Raw genomic sequence first — 24,758 nt, 5'->3', positions numbered from 1 at the left:
TTTTGTAGCTAGCCTGAAGGATCAGGCTAAAATTACCATGTTTCAAAGTGGGTAATAAAGCCCCAATATTGAATATTTTTTTATTTATTTTTGTAGCAATCCACATTTGCCGTTTTGTTTTTAATATTTCATTTTATACAGTATTGAAAACAAAAATAATGTGGTGCATTCACATCTTTCCCAAGGGATTCTTTAAGGTTGATCTCTACAAGGGTAAAACAGTGAAAAGCCTGAAGCTGGAATCCATACATGTTGAAGTTCTCACAGGGAGTAAGAAGATTTTTAAAATCTACAAGGCTTCATGGATTTTGTTTGTACTTTTTTTGCCATTTACTTTTTTAAATTTTTAGTAAAGGGAGGAGTCAGCTTCCCAGCATTTCTTTTAAAAGGAACTTCCCAGTCCATGCGAACAACAGTCCAAAAAAAACACCCCTCCATTTCTCCTCTCCCACAATGCTCCTCTCCTCTTATGCAACGTAGGTGTAGACTTTGCGGTCCTCGGGCGTCCGTGCCAAGTATTCTCTCTCTATAAGTCCTTCAATGCGCTTCTTAATGACCACGGGGCTGGGGAGGAACCGGGCCCTCAGCTGCTGGGTTACCTGGGGAGAGAGGAAGTACAACAGCACTATTAGACACTTCACTATCATTTCTCTGGTTCAAAAGATAGGACATTTCAGCACAAACGTCTGAGGAATCAACATGATTAGTTGGTACTCGTGTTCAACGTTAAAAATAATCACCTCAAAGTATATACTCCAGGATGCAAATTCCACATTCATAAAAAATGAGCTGACAAATTAAGTCTAATAATCAACCAAATTGCCTCAACTCCAGATTTTAATAAAAAACGTGGCTCTTCCACATCTGGCTCAGTCAAGAGAAGTAAAGCTAAAGGCAGAGTTCTCTGCGGGCGGTTTCCCCAAAACAGATTAGGCTTAATCCGGGACTAAACATTTAATGTATATTCTCCATTGAGCTAGTTTTTCAGCCCAGGAAGTTAAGACCACACCCACCTTTGCTACCAAAATGTTAAGAACTTTGTTCTTAGTTTAACATTTGTGTTGCTGATCATGTCTATTAGTGTTCTGTATTTTGTCATGTTCTATGTTTTGTCAGGACCCCAGGAAGAATAGCGGCTGCTTTTTCAGCTAATGTGGATCAAAATAAAAATCACCACGCCCACCTCCGATACCAGGACCTAAAGACCACACCCACCTCTGCTACCAGGACGTTATGCTGCATCTTCTTCCTGGACTTCATGATGCGGACGATGGCTGCTTCAATTTCGTGCTTCCTGTCGTCATCTACCTTCTGCCGCGTCTCTTTTCTCTCGGGGTCAGACTCCCCCTGCTTAGCAGCGACTGGAGGGAGGGAAAGAAATGTTCAGTACAGGTCATCAGGGCAAAGTCAAAGGTCAACATGCCCAGGGGTTAAATGAGGAATAGCTAAGAAGTTGACCCTAACTGTGGCCACAAAAGCCTTTAGCTCCCCAAACCAGAGTGGGAGACCAATATGATACGGCCGGGTAGTTTTCAGTTTAATCAATTAAATCTCATTAGAATAACGGACAGAATATAGATCAACGTCAAAGGCCCATACTACACACCTGTCTGTATTTTGACTCTGTGCAGCTTGGAGGTAAACTGATCGTTGACTGTAAACACGTGGCCGTTCTCGATCTCCTTGGACTTGGGCTCCTTGGTGAGGACGCGCTGGGTGGGCTTCCCACAGGCCAGCGACTGCAGCGCTCGCACCAGCTCCCTCTCCGGGATGTCCGTCTCCTGCTGGATCTCCTACAGTGGGGACGGGAGGGAGCAGAGAAGAGAGAGATGAGAAATAAAAGGGAAGCAGAGTGGAGTAAAACAATACATGGGAGAGGAGGATGAATGGGAGAAGAAATAGAAGATTGCATTTATCTTATTTCTGTGATTGAGACTGACAAGCCTATACAAGTGTCTGGCTCTTACCTCGAAGGTGGACTTTTCTCTGTTGTTGAAGAGCATGAGGATGGTCATCTGGAAAGTTGAGACCTGCAGTATGTGTTTCCTGGTGTTCGAGCCTGTCACCTGTGCTCCTCCCACTCCTACCTCCGAACCATCCTCCTGAAGCGGTAGGCAGGTAGAAAGGGAGACGAAGAGACGGGGTAATAAAAGTTGAGAATTGCCATTGTACAGTTTAGGAAAGCTAGCCCCTCCATCCATGTGTGGCAGGCAGGGCCCTTTACCTTCTTGATGAGACCGTGAAAGGTGGCATTGAGGTCTGCTGAACCCATGTGGTGCTGGAGTGTCAACTGTCTGCCGCTGTGTTTGGCCAAGTAGAACCTGAAGGGGGAGGTAAATAACTGGTTACAAACTATACTTTTCATCAACTTAAGGAATTGGTTTATCTAGTAGTTGCATTAAAGAGATGCCTGTAATGCAATTAATTGTATTGTTGTAATTGAAGGTGAAAAACAGCAAAAAGAGAATGAATCCTACCTTCTAAAGACCTCAAAGGCATGTCTGGGGGAGGGGGGGATGGTGCACTTGGGAGTGGCCGACTGCGTGGGCCAATAGCCAGTGGTGAGTACTCTTACTGTGAGGTCGACGCCCCCTAGAGACACCTGTAGGAAACAGCAGACACGGTCACAAAATGAAAACCAAGCCACAAAAGGAGTCCAGGGTTGCATTTATTAAACATAAACAGGAGAAGATCAGATGCCTTTTATATCGATGTCAGTCTCTCTGATGATGTAAAGAGGAATTGTACGCATCATATCTTAAAACCTGTGAACTGTGAGGTGTGTGTTTGAGTGATGCCTGTGTACCACCAGGTGTGAGTGTTTAGAAACGTGTACGATCAGGTGTGTGAGGTGAGCGGAGAGGTATAGTAGTGCAACACCGTCTTACCCCCGTGGACTGTAGGTGTTGTCTGAACTCGTCCATGGTGGTGTTGGAGATGCTCATGTCTCTGAACATCCCTTCCAGTTTGGAGGTGAACTGACAGCCACACTCAGTCTACACAGAGAAGAGACAACATACTGGTTGAGGGATGGGATCAGCACAATACGGACAATCAGGTCAAACAGCTACAAGTCCATTTTAACGCTAAGAGAAGATTTAAGAACATCCTAAATTCCTGATTAATAATAAAAAGTAACAATGTAACTTTTTATTACTAATTAAGGGGGGCTGAACACCGATTCAACGTTTTTCTGCTGCTCATTAAGAAAAAATAGATTAGGGTCTTGGGGGTGTGGTTCGATGTGAGTGTGTTAGGTTTGCATAGCGTACCCTGGCAGTTACTGGTGTTTGTCCCTCTTGAGACACCGTAGCAACAACATAGCCACGATCACTTCCTCAAAATAGAATTGATCTAAGATAAATCAAGAAATCTGTAATAAATTGACGTTTTTGCAGATGTCTTAGTCAGGCAATTTTACATCTAACTAAGGTGTTTGGTTCAGAAATTCAAGTAAAAAAAACTAGTCAGTGTACTGAGTATCAGTCTCAACTTCATCATCAGCAAGCTGACAAACCAAAATTACTAGCTAGCTAGGTTCCATCTCTGGGTTTGTCAATGAAGCTAGCTAGTAGTAGCTAGCAGGCACATTGAGCAGGCAGGCCACAGACCAATCAGCTCATCAAGTCACTGGCGACGTGTAGTTCTTCATAACTTTCTCACTATCTATTACCAGAGTGTCTGTCTGGCAGTGGTTCATAGTGAATCATGTTGCGGGACAAAAGATGCTCACGAATGGGTTTAGAATGTTGGAATATGTGCACATCGTCTCAATTCAAATTCCCAAAACAGTGGCTGACCCTTAGTTACACAAATCTAACAAACTCAGTTTTTGAATATGCTGACTTTATGACCAGAATGATCCTACTTACCCTTCTTAGTCAATTTTGGCACTGGAATAAATGTTTGACTAATATTGATGCCACATACACCAGTTTCAACCAGAGAAGTTGGTTTTTGCATTCAGTTTCTCTTTAAAATCTAATTCATGAATACAAAATTCACTGGATAAAAATGTCAATGTAATTGACAGCGGACTTGACTCGCCCTCTCCTCACCTTCAGCTTAGAGATCATGTTCTTCTCAGAGTCGTCGGAGACACTCTTGTTGGTGAGCAGCCTCCGGGCCAGGTGCTGTTTGTAGTACCTCTCAAACACATCCTTCTCCTGCATGAACCGGAAAAGCACCATGGCCTTGTCCAGGATAGACTCCACCTCCTGCTCTGTCAGCTGGAGATCATACCAAAAGACAGAGAGGGTTGAGATATGTGCTTCAATAGTTTGAAAATGGCATATTTATTTTACCTTTTTCAGAAAGTACAAAAGCAGTACAAAAATGCACAGTACAAAAATGATGTGTGTTAAGGCAGCAACAGATGCACTTCATGATACCCCAATAGTGCACTGTGTGTGGCTCTGGCCAGAGCCAGTGCACTGTGTGTGGCTCTGGCCAGAGCCAGTGCACTGTGTGTGGCTCTGGCCAGAGCCAGTGCACTGTGTGTGGCTCTGGCCAGAGCCCTGTGTGTGGCTCTGGCCAGAGCCCTGTGTGTGGCTCTGGCCAGAGCACTGTGTGTGGCTCTGGCCAGAGCCAGTGCACTGTGTGTGGCTCTGGCCAGAGCCAGTGCACTGTGTGTGGCTCTGGCCAGAGCCAGTGCACTGTGTGTGGCTCTGGCCAGAGCCAGTGCACTGTGTGTGGCTCTGGCCAGAGCCAGTGCACTGTGTGTGGCTCTGGCCAGAGCCAGTGCACTGTGTGTGGCTCTGGCCAGAGCCAGTGCACTGTGTGTGGCTCTGGCCAGAGCCAGTGCACTGTGTGGGGTTCTGGCCAGAGCCAGTGCACTGTGTGGGGTTCTGGCCAGAGCCAGTGCACTGTGTGGGGTTCTGGCCAGAGCCAGTGCACTGTGTGGGGTTCTGGCCAGAGCCAGTGCACTGTGTGGGGTTCTGGCCAGAGCCAGTGCACTGTGTGGGGTTCTGGCCAGAGCCAGTGCACTGTGTGGAGAATAGGGTACCACATGAGATTATCCCATTGAAGTGTAGTGACATAAAATGTACAAGATTGAACACTACAGTGACGTACCCCTTTGACTCCCTTCTTGAGCTTGTCGTCGATGAAGAGGGAGAGGTATTCGGGGGAGCGGGAGTTTAGGTTGAGGAAGTACTCAAAGTCTCCGGCGATGGTCTGCTTGAAGAGCCGGTCGTTGTTGAACGACTCCAGGAGGAAGCGGTCGAACCGCGTCTTCAGGTCCAACAGGCCCTATAGGAGGGGGAATCAAATCCAACTTTATTTAAAAGATAAATCACAGCACACTTTAACATAAACACAGATACTATTAGAGTCAGTGGTTTATGTGTCAACTCTTGGGGATGCTGTAAAAGAGTGGTCTGGAACATTAGCTTCAATGCTTATGGGGGTAGTTACTCATTATTTTAAACGCTTTAGATTTTAGACTTTTAGTCCTGACTTTTTCCTGGTCAGGAAATACTCGGTACCCTGATTTGGGTATGTTTAGAATTTGACAATCTTTGATTTTTGAGATTAGGCCCAGCGTACCTGGATGTAGTCGACAGGGTTCTTGCCCTCTCCCTCCTCTGACACCAGAGCCTTGCCCTGCTCCCTCAGGTAGGAGCTCATACACTCACACATGGTCTTCAGGCCGTTAGGCACACGGCTAAACAGCTTGTACATGCAGCCCAGGTCTTGAGAAGTGGAGAGAGCGAGGGAAAGGAAGAAAGAATAGATGGGTTATGAAGGAACTTCATAAAATATACAGATCTACCCTCAAAATTGCAAAGATGCATTGTTTAAGCACTGTCAAATATGCACCGTCTGTCTGTCTAACTCAGTGTCTTGCTTTGCCACGGTTACAGCGTTCATTTGCCAGGTGAGCATGCAGAGCTCAAGAGATGCATTTGAAACAAATTAAACTGAACCTGTAAATGCCCGAGTGAGTGAGAATGTATTAATCTCCAACTGATTTATTAAGAGTGTTTGAGATGCCAGATCATGTTAAACATTAAACACTTAAAAAAAAAAAATATGTTGGAAACCAGGCAGGTTGATACAGTGTTTTAAGACTGGCAACAGCAACAAACCCACTACACTGAATGAGAAGGTGTCCAAACGTAACTGGTACTGTATACTAAAAAAATATTTGCTGAAACATTGAATTTGGCATTAGTGCCATTAGCCCATAGAAATGCATTGAATAACAGATTCACTACAAGGAACAATCAAATTAAAACATCAAAAGACAGTTTGTTCAGGCCTCCCGAGTGGCGCAGTGGTTAAGGGAGCTGTATTGCAGCGCCAGCTGTGCCATCAGAGACACTGGGTTCGCGCCCAGGCTCTGTCGTAACCGGCCGCGACCGGTAGGTCCGTGGGGCGACGCACAATTAGTATGATTCATTTATATTTTCTTCCAGTTTGAAACGTGTTCTTTGCTGTGAAGCTGCAAGCATGCCTGTCACGAAGCTGTGCTCCATGTTCCTCTCGGTCACTCAGAGGCTGCGTGACAGAACATTTGCAATTGCAAAGCCTACGCAGACTGCCTGTGCTCTTGTTTATACCAGGCGATGACTTTGCACGCTCTGAGAATATAACATCGGGGTCTGCATCCCCGCTCGTCATTACGGCTGAATTATATATATTTTTAAACTGATGGAGGAATAGATGCGCAGGAAGAGCGGACTGAGAGAAGCAGGTGAGTGATGGTTGGAAGGGGATACAGCTGGTGGATTACAGCTGCTACAAGTGAGATGAGCATGAAAGTGAAGTGTTGGTATCATGATGTTTTGGTACCGTGAAACACCATTGGATAACATGCCTGACTCAATCTTAATAAGATAACCCCCTCAGCCCAGGGTCCATATTCACAAAGTCTCAGAGTAGGAATGCTGATATAGGATAACTTTTCCCTTTCAGATCATAATGAATAAGATAATATGGATAGGAGAAACTGATCCTAGATCGGAAGTCCTCCATTGAGACGCTTTTTGAAAATGGGCCCAGGTCTCCAGAAATAATTCAACACACGTAGTTCTCATTAGTCAGGATTATAACGCAATTCAGTCTTCATCTGATGACTGTAAAACAAGCATGTCTTCCTTGTTTACCTTCGGTCTTGCCATTCTTGAGCATGTGGACCAGGCCAGAGTTCTCCATCTCCACGATGGTCTTCATGTGTTTGGAGATGAGCTCCCGCTCCACCACCTTGACAATGGGCTCTTCTGTGGATTTATCCAGGCAGTGCAGCACCCGCTCTATCTCCTCGTTGATCCTGGCTTCCACCTTCTTGATGTACACACTGGCACTGTTCTCCGCTAGGAACTTCTGGCTCTCCATCTAAAGAGGAGATAGATTAGCAGAGCATGTTTGAGGATCGTGATGTCGGGTTATTCAGCCACTCTTGGAGGACAGAAAGGAAGATGATAGAAGGAATGTGATCAGGGCAGGAAAATCTGTTTTTACTAGGGAATAGGGCAGTTCCCATCCCAAATGGCAGAAATGCAGGAAATCACATTCACGGCTATCAAAATGACTAAGCCCGCAAAGAATGTAGTCAGTGTGAAAAGGATGCATCATTAGGCCATCAAGATTTGCATGACCACAAACTAAGATATGTCACACCTACATGTTGGAAAATCACTATTTTGGGTTAGGATAGTGTGAAGTGTCACTGACTTAATGAATCTTAATGTTTTGTAATAGCTTGGTTAAGTTTTTGTTTTAGCACCCATGACAACAAACAAGCTCAGCAGATTTGTCCAATCACAATGACAAAATAACAAAAAAAACACACAAAAAAAAAAATTCAGTTAAGTGTTGCCCAACCTACCTGGAAGAATTCTGCAGACATTTCTAAGAAGGGGGCCTCAAAGTCTTCCTCGTACACGGTCCTGCCCTCCAGGCCGAGAATCATCAGCATCTGACAGGCGTTCCTGATCGCTCCCCTGTACACACACACATTTTTATTTATTTTTAAAGCGATAATGCTTGACTCAAAAACCATCTGTATAGCACTTTGTGACATAAATACATTTAATTTGATAAGGATGGAGTTTTACGATATCTTACACAACCACATAGATTCTTCAAAAGAGATCACATTGACTCAACTACAGATTAAAAACCATATGCCAGACCGTTCATGGTGTGGGTTTTCATGTATTAGGTTCGGCTGCGTATCTCCCAAGTTGAGAGTATACAAACAAGGTCAGTACTCTATGAATAGGTTATGCTACTGCCCTTATGATAGGCTTACATATAAAACAGTCAAAGAAAAATATGGAGCAGTGTTAGAGCTTAAACCTTACATCACACAGCCAGCCATTGTCACCCAGCACATGACCTTCATACACAAGCCTCACCAAATAGCCACTACCCGATAAACAGTGGCAGGACTTCTATTCACAAAGCATTGAGTAGGATCAGTCCCCCCCCAACATACTCATCATGATCTGTAAGGAAAAACTGATCCTAGATCAGCACTCATACTCTGACAATTAGTGAATGGAGGGCCAGGTCTTTTTGTTAGACCCTGGAAGCGTCCGTACCTATCCACCACCTCTCCCTTCCTCTCGCGTGCGATCATGTCCAGCAGGGTCTGGCGGAGGTGGTCTCGGATGCAGCCGTAGCGCACCACCTGGTCTCTGAAGATGATCAGGCCCAGGTTGTACACATTCTCCACGTTGTTCTGCTGCACGTACACCCGGTCCTGGAGTAGAACACGGAGATAAGTTAGAATGGAGCACATTTGACTATTTCATTGTGCTCCAAGGAGAAAGTTATTTGCAGTGAGCCAGAGCTTACTTTACGCAAATTAAAAGTTCAGGCAGGGGGAAGAGATGAAGGAATCAGAAGAATCTCTTGTTTTCTGCTTTGAAAAGCCATATATGATACTGGATAGGCAGGTCAGTTTGGTCACACTAACCAATGCAAATCTATACTCTGCCTGTAATACATGAGAGAAAAATGCCTGAAACCTCAGTTCTGAGTGAGAGGAAGAGAAACAAAAGAATCCCCTTAGAGAACTCTGCACTCTCAAATGCCCCCCACCTCCAAGGAGCATGCGCTCTCACAGTAAACACACACCCTCACACAACCACTCACAAGGCCTTACTGCTACAGTAAATCAAGCAGAGTTCTCAAAATAGATAGATAAAACAATAGTAGCTCTTTGTTCTGCCCAGAGCAAACAGCTACTAGAAGGCTGAGCCTGCCCGGTGCCTGGCCACCGACCCGCCATGAGATGTAGAGGTGAGGGGAGTCTGCCAGGATCATGCCATCATAAGAGGAAACTATTATTTACACTTCAAGGAAATACTCTAGACAGTTTTCTAGAAAATCAATAGTACTGATTAGGCCTATCTGAGGCTTTTAACATCTTCAGAATCATTCAGGACTAGAATTCAGGAACTCTGCAGATTCATTCAAATCATGCATATTTTCCAGCATGCCCCCGCTAATACAGACCGTGGTTTTCCTTCTTGGCAGGGTTGCTAGGGCACTCCAATTCAGTCTCACAACAAAATAGTTGATCTTTCATGGTGAAATAACCATACGATAAGACAAAGCAGGCCACCTACCATGTACATGAGGATGTCTCGGATCATGACCATTGCCGTCTGGTGATCATTCCAAGCTTGATTTAATGTCTGCAGGAAGTTATTGTTTAATGAGTTGAGGACATCTTCTCGTACCTGTGGAAAGACATAAGTATTGATAACGACAGAAGCTATATCTTTGCTGAGACTATGTTGAAGTTGCCCATAGACACTGATCTAATGTCAGTTTAATTTACTTCCACCAGATGCCATTCATGAAGATCTTCAATTGTGTTCTCTTTCTCGTACGTTTTCGCACTTGAAAACCATTCAAAAATAATGAGAAAACTTGGTAAGCTACAAGGCGGAGGTCACTTTCATAGCGTATTATGGGAAATGCTTTTCGATAAGATAAATACAGTAGTGCATTTTGGGAAGTGTAGTCCTTTACTTTGTTGACAAGGTGCTCGGTGACGACCTCACGCAGGCCTGTGTAGAGCTTCTCGCCGTGTTTGTGCAGCACCATGGTGTAGGCGTTCCTGTAGAGCTCCTCGAAGCTCAGCCCGCTGTTGTTCTTCCTCTGGATCTCCTGGATGGCGTTCTTCAGGAGGTCCCAGATGTTGTTGACATACTTCTCATCCATTGTCATCTAGGGGAAAGATGGCAGTAGGACACAATGGCGAAGAGAAAATTATAACAGAAAAGTTAAACCTTTTTCACGTGTCCATTCAGTCTTACAAACGTGTTGTTTCTTCATGCTGCAAATCTGATCAGATGAGATAGTCAATTGTTTCATAAAAAGGTGTTGAAGGCTGTGAATAACAAATCACACACAAGATGGACCTGCGCTTAACTTGACTGAGTGGCAATAACAGGGGGGGAAAAAAAGTGGAGCAAACTTTGTCTGAGCACATTTAAAACAAACAATGCCATTCGCAAATTAGGGATGTCTGTGTTGCTCATTTGTAGAGAAAGTGAAAGAAATTGAAGGTTTATGCAATAGAACATCAAGTGACTAGGCTAATTGTGGTCAAAACATTCGTATTAGGCATTTTGTGTTGTGACGGTACAACAGAAGTTAGATACAAATAGCTTGATGTAAGCCTAGGCATTTTTTTGTATTGGAAATTATCAATAGCAGAATGTGCACAACAGGAAGTTAAATATCTGCATTAGCCTACATGAAAATGCTAATAAGCGATGACATTATTAATACAGAAATGGTCCATCACTACAACAAAGCAGAGGAGTTGTTATGCTAGCCTGCCCATATAAACACATTAATTCAGGAGAGAATGTGTTCGGGAAAAGTGTCATGTCATTTAATAGTTAGGTAGGTGCAGAAGAACTCCAGCCACAACCATACACCTAGAGGCTAGCGCTGGAGGTTGTAACTTTGACTTCATTGTTGGTCTACCAAGAGATGGCTTTCCAACTCACACTGACACATGAGGAGTAATGGGGGGGACAAAAAAGGGAGATCAAAGTTTAAAAAGAGAGAGAGAGCCATTCCATCAAGTCTCTCCTCCACACTGAGTGCCTCCCCTTCAAAAAGCAACTAAAAAATCCATCCCATTATTTTGGGGCAAACAACTGAACAGGATGATCCAACAAGTGCCAAGGGGAAAAACTGCCTAAATAGTACAACAGTTTTTCACAGCAGCTTCTCCCTACTTCTAAACTAAGCCTAATCCTCATGCTCAGTTATTATTCTCAGTGGGGCTGTGGCAGGTTAGTCTGGCTAAAACCTAACTCTTCAAGTCCTCTGAACTTCAGTCTGTAATGGCTCTTGGATGTTGTGGTCGAGTGTGGTCACAGCTCTCCCCGCGCTTTAAGTCACGTGGCTCGCGTTAGCCAGGCTAGCTGCAGGTATGCAGCCAGGCAAAAAACTGCATATCCCATACCCTGGCTACATGTCCAGGTACACACAGACAGTGTGTGATTACTAAGGTTACACAATTCCAGGAACTTTCAATAAATTCCCTGGTTTTCTATAAATCCTGGTTGCATTGTTCCGGATTTCCTGCTTATTCCGGGAATATCCAACTAGGATTTCCAGAAAACCAAGGAATGTATTGAAAGTTCCCAGAATTTTGCAACCCTGGTGGTCACAGATGCCACAGTTATTCCTGCAGTATTCAAGCTGTCAGAGTGTAACACTGTGTGAAGGAGCGAGATAAAAGACAGAGAGCAGAACTCAGGGACTGAGATGGAGTACACTTCTGGCTAAACCCAGGGCCCTGACTGCAATGTCATTCCTTCACATATGCTGCCAAATTTTGGCATCCAACAATGTGAGGCTCCTCTCAACAACATAGACTACTACAGCATATAGCTCTCCATGTTTACCTAGTTCTGCAACATAGCAGGCCTATTTTTAAATATCTATAAATAGTCACCTCCAAAAAACACCTAATAAACTTTGACAAATGGGCAAAGGGAAAATGCTATTTGAAGAGAACCAAACTCCACTCCGTAAGCAACGTTGTGCAATGCGTGTCTTGATCAACAAAAGCTGTTGACAAAAAATAACCAAACCACTAAGTAATGTTAACTAACATTAGTAGTTAGCTGTGCTCCTCGATTAGCTAACGTTAATAAACCGTTTCAAAGTAGGCCAAGATAAAGAATTGGTTCTGACAGAATACAGATTAGTGGCAGCTAGCTAGCAAGTCAAGTAAAATACTTTACATTTCTGTTGCTGACTAAACTCAACGATTTCCGATGGAGTTGAGTGGTGATTAGTGTGCGCGGACAGCAGCGGCAACGTCAAGTTTTAACACTGGATTTTATGTGACGTCGGAGCTCCAGTCCGCCCACACTAGTCACCAATCAACTCAATCATAAATCGTGGAATTTTCTGCTACCTTTAGTCTTTTTCGGCTGGGTAGTTAGCTAGCTGCACACCTAGGGAACAGTCAAGATTTGCACATGGGTGTCCTAGAAGTCTACCATTTTTTTAAAGCAAAGTACATGTCTAAAGATTACTTTTCAGTATTGCCGGATCCGGAGTGTTCCCACTACTTAGAAAAACCTAATATTGTGGCGCTGCCCCTTTTTTATGACGCTGCTAGCAGCCACGAGTGAGTGCTAGCTAGCCAAGCACCACAACACAAGCATACCATACAACTACTATTGGTGAGTGGAGTTACAGACTATACTAAACAAGTTAAGTGTCTTACCTGTGATTAAAATGCTTTCCCACACACACAGTTACGTGTAGCCTACTTCTACACCGATTTACGTCATTTCCCATTTCGAAAGCTTGAAGCCAAAGGACTCTTCTCACAGGCTCCATGTCCCTATGTGGGAGCATTGCGAACCATAGGTCTTGATTTTTGACCCGGTTATATGTACATTGAACAACACAGCTTTTCTGCATGTTTTGTTATTTTTTTATATATTTTTTAACTACAACTCAGTTCTCTCTTACACAGGGGGTCAATGGGAAAGAATGCGTTTTCCCCAATTTGTGGGCGTGGTCGAGGGAATTCCTTATTGTGTGAGGAAGAGAAGATTTACTCCGCCCAAAACAAGACCACAGTGAGGAATATTTATATGGAGGTCAATGCGAGTGTCATGTCTTGTAATGGTTAGGTTGCTACGAATGCACTGATATGTGGACGCACGTGGGATTTCAGCAAATTTGGAAAAAGCTACTTTATGTTGGTGGGTCCACTGTCAATATCATAGATAATCTGGCTATGTTCGACTTATAAAATAGTTGTAGAAAGATGAGGCCCGAGTTTCACTCTTGGATAGTACGTTAACTTTAACTCGGAGTTCCGAGTTTCCAACTTGTCATGAATGCACCACATCTATCATCGCAAACTGGCTAACTAGCGTAACAACTAACGTTAGCTCAGGCTGAATGATGATCAAAACAACCTTCGCTAGCTACATTTTAAGTGACATTTCTCGAGTTAGCTAGTTACTAAGACTGGCGAACTTGGTAGGCTAGCTAGCTATGTATCCAAGTTATGTATGGTTAACCTGGCAACTTGTTTGCTAGGTACCGTTAGATAGTTGACATACTGTAGGTTAGTTAGCCAGCTAGCCATGTAGGAAGCCAGTTAGCTACGTTAATCGGAGAACTAGTTAAGTTAGCTAGCTGGCTGACAGGTTTGTCAGCATCACTGCACGTTAACGTAAACTAGTAGCTAGTTAGTGGATATTTTCCAGTTTGCACAAATGGCTAACAACTCGATCGACTCTATGCTTATCAGGCTAGCTAGCAAGCCAACGGGCGATTATTAATCAACGAAATAGTACGTTTAGCTAGTTGTTAGTTGACAGTGAAACGCATTTGCTCAGTTAGTCTGGCCTATCTATAGCATCAAACAGCTAGCAAGTGACAACCCCGGTAGTCGCGTCTCAGCATACCCGGCCAATAACGTTACTTACAGGAAAGGCTCTTATCCTCATCTTGGTGTCTTTCTTGACGCCGCCTTTGAGGTTGGACATGATTAGTTAGTACGTCCGTCGTCTCTAAGTTAACATGAAATACTATTTTAGGCTGCAACAGGGAGGCCTTCAAATGCAAAGTGGTAAAGATCTCCCTCGACCTTCCCCTTGGGTTTGGGTCCGTCTCTCTGCGCTGTTGTTGTCACACTTCTATCAAATTTTGCCTAGCTTCTCTTGCAGTGATGGCGGACAACAATCTTCTACTGCGCAGTGTTAACGGCGCACCGAAATCACGCGAGATTAACTGTCGAAAAATAAAGTCACAAAAAGATACAGAACGTTCATCCTCCTCATTCAACAAGTTTGAACTATGTCCAATTATAAACTGGGTGGGTTGAGCCCTGAATGCTGATTGGCTGACAGACATGGTATATCAGACCATATACCATGGGTATGACAAAACAGTTATTTTTACTGCTCTAATTATGTTTGTAAGCACTTTATAATAGCAATAAGGCACATCGTGGGTTTGTGATATGGCCAATATCAGTGTTGTAAAAATACATGTTTTGGGGTATCTGTTCTTTACTATTTTTATTTTTGATAACTTTTACTTTTACTCCACTACTTTCCTGAAGAAAATAATGTACTTTTAACATTTTCCCTGACACCCAAAAGTACTCGTTGCATTTCAAATGCTTAGCAGGACAGGAAAATCATCCAAGTCACACACATCAAGAGAACATCCCTGGTCATCCCTTCTGCCTCTTATCTGGCAGATTCAATAAACACAAATGCTGTGTTTGTAAATGATGTCTGAGTGTTGAAGTGTGCCCCTTGGCCATCTGTTAAAAAAAGGAAATAAAGAAAATTGTGCCATCTGATTTGCTTAATATAAGGAATGTGAAATAATTATACTTTTACTTTTGATACTTGAGTATATCTTAGCAATTACATTTTACTTTTGATACTTAAGCATATTTAAAAACAAACACTTTTAGACTTTTATTCAAGTAGTAAAAACTAGGTGATTTTCCTTGAGTAATTTTCTATTAAGGTATCTTTACTTTTACTCAAGTATGACAATTAGGTACTTTTCCACCACTGGCCAATATACCACGGCTAAGGGCCGTGTCCAGACACTCCGCGTTGCATCGTACATAAGAACAGCCCTTATCCGTGGTGTATTGGCCAAACACCACACCCCCTTGGGCCTTTTTGCTTCATTATAATAGGTTCTCACTGTAAAATAGCAGATTTAACTAGTATTGACAATTTATGTTTAAATACAGTCTATGAAATTCATATCCTATTGCATTTCAGCAAATAGTCAAAATTGGAGGTGTCATTGATTGGTTTAATATTACAAAAATGTGCACATTTAAAAATATAGCATTCTTCGCACTTACTTGCTACTTAACTACAATACCTTATTGAGTAGTCAGATGGCCAATAGGCTACTGTCTCAATCACATAACCAATCTCCTATTTTGTTACGTTTAAGTAGGCTACCAGTGTGCATGTACCATGCATATGCCTACATACAAGACACTGTGCTAATGTAAACTGAGGGGTATTGTGATATTATGACAGTGTAGTAGGATCTGTAGTTTCTGTCCATGTTTCCCATGGGACCCTAAACCAGGATTGGGGAGTAACTGATTACATGTAATCCAACTACAAAAAAACTAACTATAATCAGTTACTTACCAGCTAAAATATTTTGCTTAGAGAAAGGCACAGTCTGTTTCTGTAGAGCAAGCCAACTTTAAATCTTAGCTTCTTAACCAGCTCATCTAGATGTTTTTTAAACATCAAATCCATATCAATCCAAATGTTGCTACTATGCTGTATGTTCGTGTTCCTGCCATGTTGTTGTCATGTGATGTTGCTACCATGCTGTATGTTCATGTGTTTCTGCCATGTTGTCATGTGGTGTTGCTACCATGTTGTTGTCATGTGTTGCTGCCATGCTGTTGTTGTCTTAGGTCTCTCTTTATGTAGTATTGTGGTGTCTCTCGTCGTGATGCGTGTTAGGTCCTATATATATTTTATCCGAGCCCCCTCCCCGCCGTTGCCCTTTTGCAGGCCATTATTGTAAATAAGAATTTGTTCTTAACTGACTTGCCTAGTTAAATAAAGGTTCAAATAAATATGTATATGCAGGAAAATGTTTGATTGGAGAACCATCTCATGAGTGAATATATACTTCATCTGAAATATTCTTCAGAGAGTTTGAAAACACCATGTACATCATTTGGTTTTGCCTGTATTAAGCACAAGTTTTAAATCAGCACGGTGTAATGGCTGTTGGAAGGAGAGAACCAAGGTGCAGCATGGTAAGTGTTCATATTTATTAATTGAACGCTAAATACAAAAATAACAAGAGAATAAATGAAACCGAAACAGTCCCGCAAGGTGCAAACACTGATACGGAAAACAACTACCCACAAAACCCATGTGGGCAAGAGCTACCTAAGTATGGTTCTCAATCAGAGACGACGGTAGACAGCTGCCTCCGATTGAGAACCACACCCGGCCAAACACATAGAAATAGAAAAACATAGAATGCCCACCCCAACTCACGCCCTGACCAAACCAAAATAGAGACATAAAAAGGATCTCTCAGGTCAGGGCGTGACACAAGGGATTCCTGCATAGCTATAAAATCTGACTGTAGTTTTGATACAGCCAGATCAACAGTCGGGGCAATAGCATACATAATAGTATCATCCGCATATAGATTAAAATGACCATTTTTAACAGATTGACCAATGGTGTTTATATAAATAGTGAAGAGAATAGGTACCAAAACCGACCCCTGTGGTACACGTTTATGTACTTCAAGAAATTCTGATCTCACCTGAAAAAAGTGTTGTTTTTACAGTACCAGTCAAACGTTTTAGAACACCTACTCATTCAAGGGTTTTTCTTAATTTTCACTATTTTCTACATTGTAGAATAATAGTGAATACATCAAAACTATGAAATAACACATATGGAATCATGTAGTAACCAAAAAAGTGTTAAACAAATCAAAATATATTGTATATTTTAGATTTTTCAAAGTAGCCACCCTTTACCTTGACAGCTCTGCACACCATTAGCATTCTCTCAACCAGCTTCATGAGGTAGTCACCTGGAATGCATTTCAGTCAACAGATGTGCCTTCTTAAGCTGAGACCTTGACACGGAGATATCTTTTGTTCTCAAAACAAGGTCTGGGCGTACTGTCAAATTGCAGCTACTGATAGTGATGGTTCGTTCAGTCAGCGACTCGCATGACCATAGAAATTGGTTTATAGAACAGCACATGAATAGAACACAGAAATTAGTTTTAAGAAAAGCAAATGTATGACATTTCCATCACAAGATTTTACACCCCATTATTTTCTTACAATTTCAATGTTATGTCACATTATTTGACCAACTCAGGCTACATCTGTTAAGAGTTTTAGCTTTTAAACTTGTTATACCTGCTAGCCTACCTGTGAGTGGCTTCTGCCGCCCCCCCCAACAAACCATGCAATGTGGTTAGACTTCTGGCTGGTGACCGTTTTCATTGCCCTGGGCTCCAAACCCCACTCATACCATGGCGGTCTCCCCAGACAGAGAGAAGGGCGAATGGTAGCCCTATCTGAAATGTACAAGCTGCATTTACTGAACACCTTGAGCCTTTAATAAACTTAAAAATCCATATCTGCCTCAGACTGTTACCCAATAAATGGGCCTTTCTGTCACGGCTGGCTGAAGGACTGGACCAAAGTGCAGCAGGGTAAGCGTACATTTTCTCTTTATTAAAAAAATGCCGCTGACAAAACAAAGACCAAAAAACCAAAGCGGGAAGCTTTGTGCTAGGTTCCCTGAACAAAGACAACGTTAACTTCCCACAAAACAGGTGGGGGAAAAGGGTACCTAAGTATGGTTCTCAATCAGAGACAACGATAGACAGCTGCCTCTGATTGAGAACCACACCCGGCAAAACACATAGAAATAGAAAATCATAGAACATAGACTGCCCACCCAAATCACACCCTGACCAAACCAAAATAGAGACATAAAACGCTCTCTACGGTCAGGGCGTGACACTTTCTTATGGTTACTGTAGGCCTAGATATTATACTTCTAGATACACTAGGCCTAATATAAAATGAGATGATGAAATAAAAATAGAGATGAGGGACATTTTTAAATAATAATTTGTATTTGGTGGCTATGCAAAAGGTATTGTGTGAAAATTACTATTGGTATTTGTTCAAAAAATGCAAATAGACAATGTTGGCCACATGCATGACAATAAGCCTCCTCTGAAATACAGTGAACCCTCACAAGAGGGTAACGTTGCGCTCCTATCAATCCTAGGCTATACGGATGAGGGACGGGATGAACAAAACAACAAAAGAAATGTCACATTTCACATTATGCTGTCCACCGTGCCTCCGTCAGAGGGTTATTCCAACTCTCTATCTGCACCCTGGTCACATTAAAATGTCCTGGCCCTGGGTGATGATGGACCAAGGACTGGAAGATGGAATATCTTCTCACAGTCATGACGCTGCTCTCTGAATCAGTGTGTTAGAAATGCCAGGGCCAATTTCAGGTTCATTCCATGCCCCTGATGACATATTCTCTTCACATCAGGCCACAAACAAAAGAAATGGGGAGAATAGGAAAATGTAAAGCATTGAGTCACTTTCGTATTCAGCCACTAATGTAGGGGTGGGTAGCATTCTTTCGTAACTTGTTTCCAACTCCTCAGCCTCATGTTCTCAAACTCCAATTTTCTGATTTCCCACAGCCTTTCTCTGATCACATTCATGAGCCTCTGTTCGCTCTCCATGTTGCTGAAACGACAAACGTTTGCGTGGAAAGTAGTGCCATTGGGATAGAATATCTAATTGCTAGCCACTTGCCTAACCTGACCTGGTAAATAGATACCATGATTTCCTCAACTTTTTTCCCCCTACATACATATAGTTGAAATCAGAAGTTTAAAAATGTATCAGTTCTCTCGCTCTCTTGTTTATTGTCATCTATCATTCATCTGCATCTGCATGGTCTCCATCTGGTCCAATCACTGAAACTAGGCCTATTTTTCAGAATGAGCTAGACCTACTTAGGTGATTCATATAGAAAGTGTGTAGACGTTTTTAGACTTTTCTAGACATGTCTTATGTAGGCCTAGAAAGTCTCTGTTATCATCTTTTAAAAACTCTAAAATTGGACCTAGGTCAAACTCCCTCACCCTTCACTCCCCATTTAGTTTCAAAATTGATGCTTTAGAAGTCAGAAACACCTTTTCCAGTTCCCACGCTGTTATCCTTGGGCTCTCTTTGTTGTCCTGCAGTCCTGCAGTCACTTAAAGCCCTGCTACACAATAGCTCCAAAAACTCAGGGAAGATGAGTGTGTGTGTGTGTGTGTAAGAAAAGGAGAGGGAGAGAGACAGACAGGAAATCAGTTTAACAGTCCATTTTAGACATTATGCTCTATGTATGCAATGTTGCTTGTTGATTCAAGTCTTGTTTTGCCAAATAACAAGGTACCGAACTGTCATATACCAAGAGTAGTTTTTGCCACACACTTTACACCTGTGTATGTGTATGGCAGGGCTTTACGCTTTTGGTGCTGCTCTTCTCTATGACTGTGGTCTCTCAGAACCAGCCTCAGGACTGCTCAGAGGTATATGACAATAGCTTCATCCACAGTGGAGTGTTTACCATCTCCCCTGCTGGCCCCACGTCTGCTGTCTATGCCTACTGTGACATGGACACGGACGGAGTGAAATGGACTGTGAGAATGAGAGACAGATGGAGAGAGAGAACAGTGAGAGGAAACAGAGAGAGAGAACAGAGGGGACGGGGTAAAGTGAAGACTGTGATTTGTGTTTGTTTCCCAGTTCTTCCAGAGACAAATGGATGGGTCTGTGAACTTCTACAGAGACTTGGACCACTACAAGAATGGCTTTGAGCATGCTGCAGGAGACCACTGGCTGGGGTAAGGGCTTTTTATTGATGTGGACTGGGTTGTACTGCACCAGATATGTGTAAGTTATGTTCACCACTGACTGTAAAGTCCTTACTAAATCCATTACTTGTTAGTTTATAATTAGTGGTTTACTAAATTGGGTTGCCGGTTTGGAGACCCTGCATCACCTGTCCAGGGTAGGAAGACAGATCTGAGGGTGGACATGGAGGACTTTGAGCAATTTGGGGAGAAGGTCCTTGGTCAGGGAGGTGACCAAGAACCCAATGGTCACTCTGACAGAACTCCAGAGTTCCTCTGTGGAGATGGTAGAACCTTCTAGAAGGACAACCATCTCTGCAGCACTCCACCAATCACTCCTCAGTAAAAGGTACATGACAGCCTGCTTGGAGTACGCCAAAAGGCACTGGTCTGATGAAACCAAGATTGAACTCTTTGGCCTGAATACCAAGCGTCACGTCTGGAGGAAACCAGGCACCGCTCATCACCTGGGAAACATCATGCTGTGGGATGTTTTTCAGGGGCAGAGACTGAGAGACTAGCCAGTATCGAGGGAAAGATGAACGGCCAAAGTACAGAGAGATCCTTGATGAAAACCTGCTCCAGAGGGCTCAGGCCCTCAGACTAGGGTGAAGGTTCACCTTGCAACAGGACAATGACCCTAAGCACACAGCCAAGACAACCTAGGAGTGGCTTCGGGGCCTATCTCTGAATGTCCTTGAGTGGCCCAGCCAGAGACCAGACTTAAACCCGATCTAACATCTTTGGAGAGACCTGAAAATAGCTGTGCAGTGACACTCCTCATCCAACCTGACAGAGCTTGAGAGGATTTGCAGAGAAGAATCTGATAAACTCCCCAAATACAGGTATGGCAAGCTTGTAGCGTCATACCCAAGAAGACTCGAGGCTGTGATTGCTGCCAAAGATGCTTCAACAAAGTACTGAGTAAAGGCTCTGAATACTTATGTAAATGTGATATTTATGTGAATAGGCAACATGTCATTCCAAAGTCGTGTATTTTTCTCGCTTCAGCTCAAATAATGGCCACCGTGATTTCAATACCTTTTACATCATTTTTTTTACGTGGTTACGTCATATTTCTTTGCATCCTTTCCGTTGAATCTTGAATTGATGCAAGATTCAAAATATGTGTAAACAGAGTAGGCATTCGAGAAGTGCCCTCTGTGCTCTGTTTCGCATACTTTGATTTGGACTCATACGCTGACCCTCCCATGCTCCAATTTGTGTGCTCGGAGCACAGTAGTATTTATTTTGAGAAACACCCTCAGAGTAAGACCGATACACGCTCCACATCTTCAACTTTAAGATGGCGGGGGCAGGTGACATAGAAATCAGAGCTGCCCACTTTATTGGTGGATTCATGAATGACTCATTTGTAATATATTATGGTATTTTTCACAGCAATAGAAAGCAAAATGGTTGATTGTTTCTGCTTATTCTATTGTGGGTTATGTTGAATGATACATCAGGATTCAAAATGATTCACAGTTCAATTAAATTCACAATCAATCTAAACTCAATTCAACTCAACCCGATTGATCAACAATTCAATTAAATTCAAACCTGAACCCCTTTCACCAGGTGATGCCCTCTCCCACTACAACATCCAGAGGTTTTCCACCTGCGACCGGGACCAGGTCAACAGCCATGTGAACTGTGCTGAAAGTTACCTGGGAGGCGTCTAGTAGACCAAGCGCTACAGCGCTAACCCCAACTGCGTCTATAGCCAGAATAGTCTGCAAAATTGCAAATGGATCACAACTAAGCCCCAAAAAAGATTGTATTTGAAAAGAACAATAATTTTATACCTTGATTACATTAAGACACAATCACATAATTATGTCTCTTTTTTTTGTGTGTGCGAATACTTGGGAACAGATTTCAGTAATTAAACAGATTTTTTTGCTGAATTCCTTTTTACTAAAAACCTTGGGGGGCCCAAGAAAATCACTCACGGCTGGTTTTGGTCACCTGTTGCCACCCGCTGCTATACTACAATGTATGTAGGCCTATACTGTTTTTTGTTTTGTTTGTCTGTGAGTGAGACAGGCTTGAAATAAAACAACTGATGTTATTCTATTGAAAGCTATGTGTTAATAAGCCATTCAACGTTCATTGGCCTACATAAGCACATAGGTATGTGTGTACATGTGTGTGTTTAGGAGAGTGTGTGCTGTTTGTGGCTGCCTCCCTATTTAGTGCAATACTTTTGACCAAGTAGTACACTATATAAAGAATAGGGTGCCATTAAGGATGCAATCTGTGAGTGCATAGTGGCATGTATCAACACTGTAGCCCATGCTCTGAGTTCCTCCCATTCCACAGAACAGGGGCTCAGCTACTGTTTGCTTGCTGATAATGACAGCAACTGACAGATAGACTGACTTCCTCTCTCTCTCTGTCATGGTGTTGTGTAAACATATACATTGACCCAGAGGTCTGAAATGCATCTGTAGATAATGGGCAAATGAGGATCTTAGGTTACGTTAGGGAAATAAATGAATGGCAATGCAAAATTTAATTTTGGTGACATTGAAAAGAAACCTTTACTGTGTCATAGTTGCATATCATATATTGTACGTTTCGCACATTAGTAATATATAATACGAAATGGGTGATGGACAGTCACAAACTAATACATACCATACAAAACGTAACATATCATACTAAATGTAGTATCTCAGATTTACATACAGAATAATACGAAATGCTCTGAGACCAGGTTGAAAGAGCAGGTGTTCTTAATGTTTTGTATACTCCTTGTATATCTATAGGCCCTTTCCAGTACACGTTACACTGATGTCAGTGACTCTTGTCGGCAGTAAGAAAGATATCGCCATCTGTGCCCATTCAACATAGCTTAAATGTACTTTTTGGGGTTCTCATACGCTTACAATTATGTTCTCATACGCTTACAATTTTACCGTTGAAGTTGGACGTTTTTTTTAAAGAATAATGCAGCTGTTTTGCGATGACGACACAAACATTATATTAAGCAGGACATTCATACGAGCCTTAAAATCCAAAAATAATCCAAAAGTAGTGTGAAATGCACTCATGTAGCATGAGCAACATGTAAATCGAGGCTATTTTTGCAGACGTTCTATATGAACTCCTCCTTGTTCTGCCACCAATTTGCGCGCATCGCCCCCGTGCGGCAATGTTTGTAAACGCAGGAAGGGGTCTATAGAAAATGTAGTCTTTTGTTTTTCAACTGAAGTAACAATATCGACCTGCTGATGTCAGTGTCGTGTCGTGTGCTTTTTTCTGTTGTTGCTGTAGTGTGGGCCGAAACCTAAATTAGCTAATTGAGGAGGAGACAGCAATTCAAAGTCAGGACAGACAGGTACGTGAACATTTTCAACGTTTGTGCTTTTCTTTGTTAAAGTTTACGATAAACGGTAGATGATCGTTGTGGTGAAGGCAGCACAGTCATACCTGTAGTTTCTTCAGTAATGCTGAAGTGCTGTGAACGGCTGCCGTTGATTTCTGCTGATTTCCAACGTTCACGTTGCACAGCCACTGGTCCCAAAAGCGCTGACATCAAGGAAGGCCAGGGAAACAAACGCTGCTTGCTGTATCCCTGTCACATCATTTTAGCCAGGTCAAGTTTGTCTGTGTGCCAACATCACAACATTGGAGGACTAATTTAATCCCTTACTGGTGTTGACCTTGAAACCGTGTATGCTTCACATTGGCTCCTGAGAAAATATCAAGGGATATATTCAGGACAACAGGGATGAGATGTATTGCCATATTGCCCACTGTATAATGGCCACGAGTTTCTCTCTGCACCTCTGTGCTTCTGTGTTGTAAATTCTACCGTGTACTGTGAAAGTCAATACACATTTTTTTGTTTACGTTCATATACAAGGGTTGATGCATAGAATGCATACATAGTTTGTATAACTTCAGTAGGCCTAGTACATAAATAGAGTTGAAAACACCCCATATCAGGCACAACAAGAGAAAAGAGTTGCTAAGCCTACTTAGTACATTAGAATTGGTGTGCCATGTCAGTCACAAGAGTATTCAAGTTTCCATTGACTTGAGGGAAATCAGAGTTGCCCCAGAGTTTGCAGATCCATTGTCATGTCTTCTATAGCAACGGGTTGGGTCACAGTAGCATTACAGAACAAAGTGAAATGCATGGTTGGAGTCCGAGAGACATCACACTGAGGTTCAGAAAGTGGCACCACTTGGAGTGTGAGCTGCCTAATGAAAGTGAGAGGGAAGGCAGTAGACATGTAGGACACATCTGTTTTAACACCTGATAACTGCCAAAGGCATCTCAGTGCACTTGCATCAGTCACCATTCCTCTTTCTGATCACTCGGGATATTACACTGTGGTTGCCGTAACTATTGGACCATATGACATGGTCACATGGGTGTAATGTTATGGCTGCATCAAGAATGTAATGACCGTAGTAGACCAGGGAACTGAATTCCTGGTATGCCTACTTGAGACCCACAAGGGTTTTGCAGGTTTTTGTTCCAGCCTAACAATAATGAAACAGATTGAACTAATCAAGGGCTTGATTGTTAAATAATTAGTTGATTCACCAATGTTAGTGTTGGGCTGGAACAAAAGCCTGAACACACAATGGATCTCCAGGATCAGGAGCGAAGAACACTGCGGCTCAGACCGCAGCCTAAAAAAAGGAGTGACTTCTGAAATGTGCTCAGGAAAAACATTAATCATTTCCAAAACAGATTGAGTGTTGAGATGCCAACGCCCTGAAATGATAAGCAGGGCTTTGGAATCTTTGGAAGGGCGTTATTACACATTAAGAGTCTTCATATACACCTC

At 42.6% G+C, this 24,758-nt stretch overlaps 1 protein-coding gene and 1 long non-coding RNA gene across 4 annotated transcripts in view; one reads left to right on the top strand and one right to left on the bottom strand.

The window, feature by feature from the left end:
- Window positions 1-66: 66 nt before the first annotated feature.
- Window positions 67-14,249, bottom strand: LOC118394926 (cullin-3). 3 transcript variants are annotated; one of them, XM_052464067.1, is made up of 16 exons: window positions 13,944-14,249; window positions 9,991-10,188; window positions 9,582-9,695; window positions 8,550-8,710; window positions 7,832-7,946; window positions 7,110-7,338; window positions 5,548-5,693; window positions 5,074-5,250; window positions 4,059-4,229; window positions 2,889-2,996; window positions 2,478-2,602; window positions 2,225-2,321; window positions 1,968-2,102; window positions 1,607-1,793; window positions 1,216-1,361; window positions 67-599 (listed from the first exon to the last, which is right to left on the bottom strand). In XM_052464067.1, the coding sequence occupies exons 1-16, from the start codon at window positions 14,001-14,003 to the stop codon at window positions 468-470; spliced, it is 2,301 nt and encodes a 766-aa protein (XP_052320027.1). In that variant the 5' UTR covers window positions 14,004-14,249; the 3' UTR covers window positions 67-467. The 3 variants fall into 3 exon arrangements, with proteins under 3 accessions (XP_052320027.1, XP_052320029.1, XP_052320028.1); XM_052464069.1 differs by lacking the exon at window positions 13,944-14,249 and adding an exon at window positions 12,722-12,880; XM_052464068.1 differs by lacking the exon at window positions 13,944-14,249 and adding an exon at window positions 12,231-12,307.
- LOC127907657 (uncharacterized) overlaps window positions 12,454-24,758 on the top strand; it is a 49,733-nt gene continuing 37,428 nt past the window's right edge. Inside the window, exons 1-3 of the long non-coding RNA XR_008065382.1 lie at window positions 12,454-12,677; window positions 19,841-19,938; window positions 21,529-23,293. This is a non-coding gene — a long non-coding RNA (uncharacterized LOC127907657). The remainder of the gene's footprint in view (window positions 12,678-19,840; window positions 19,939-21,528; window positions 23,294-24,758) is intronic.

The sequence above is a fragment of the Oncorhynchus keta genome, chromosome 15 (assembly GCF_023373465.1).
Source record: "Oncorhynchus keta strain PuntledgeMale-10-30-2019 chromosome 15, Oket_V2, whole genome shotgun sequence".
Taxonomy (NCBI): Eukaryota; Metazoa; Chordata; class Actinopteri; order Salmoniformes; family Salmonidae; genus Oncorhynchus; species Oncorhynchus keta.
The sequence above is the reverse complement of the archived record's forward strand: the minus strand, read 5'-3'. Positions and strand labels throughout refer to the sequence as shown.

What these genes read in the sequence shown, in the direction of transcription:
- LOC118394926 (XM_052464067.1), bottom strand. Translation starts at nt 14,003, where the DNA reads ATGTCCAACCTCAAAGGCGGCGTCAAGAAAGACACCAAGATGAGGATA. An exon ending in ACCCTGTCGACTACATCCAG is followed by an intron (nt 5,251 to 5,547) that starts GTACGCTGGGCC and finishes CCCCTCCTATAG; the next exon opens with GGCCTGTTGGACCTGAAGAC. An exon ending in AACACCTACAGTCCACGGGG is followed by an intron (nt 2,603 to 2,888) that starts GTAAGACGGTGT and finishes TGTTTCCTACAG; the next exon opens with GTGTCTCTAGGGGGCGTCGA.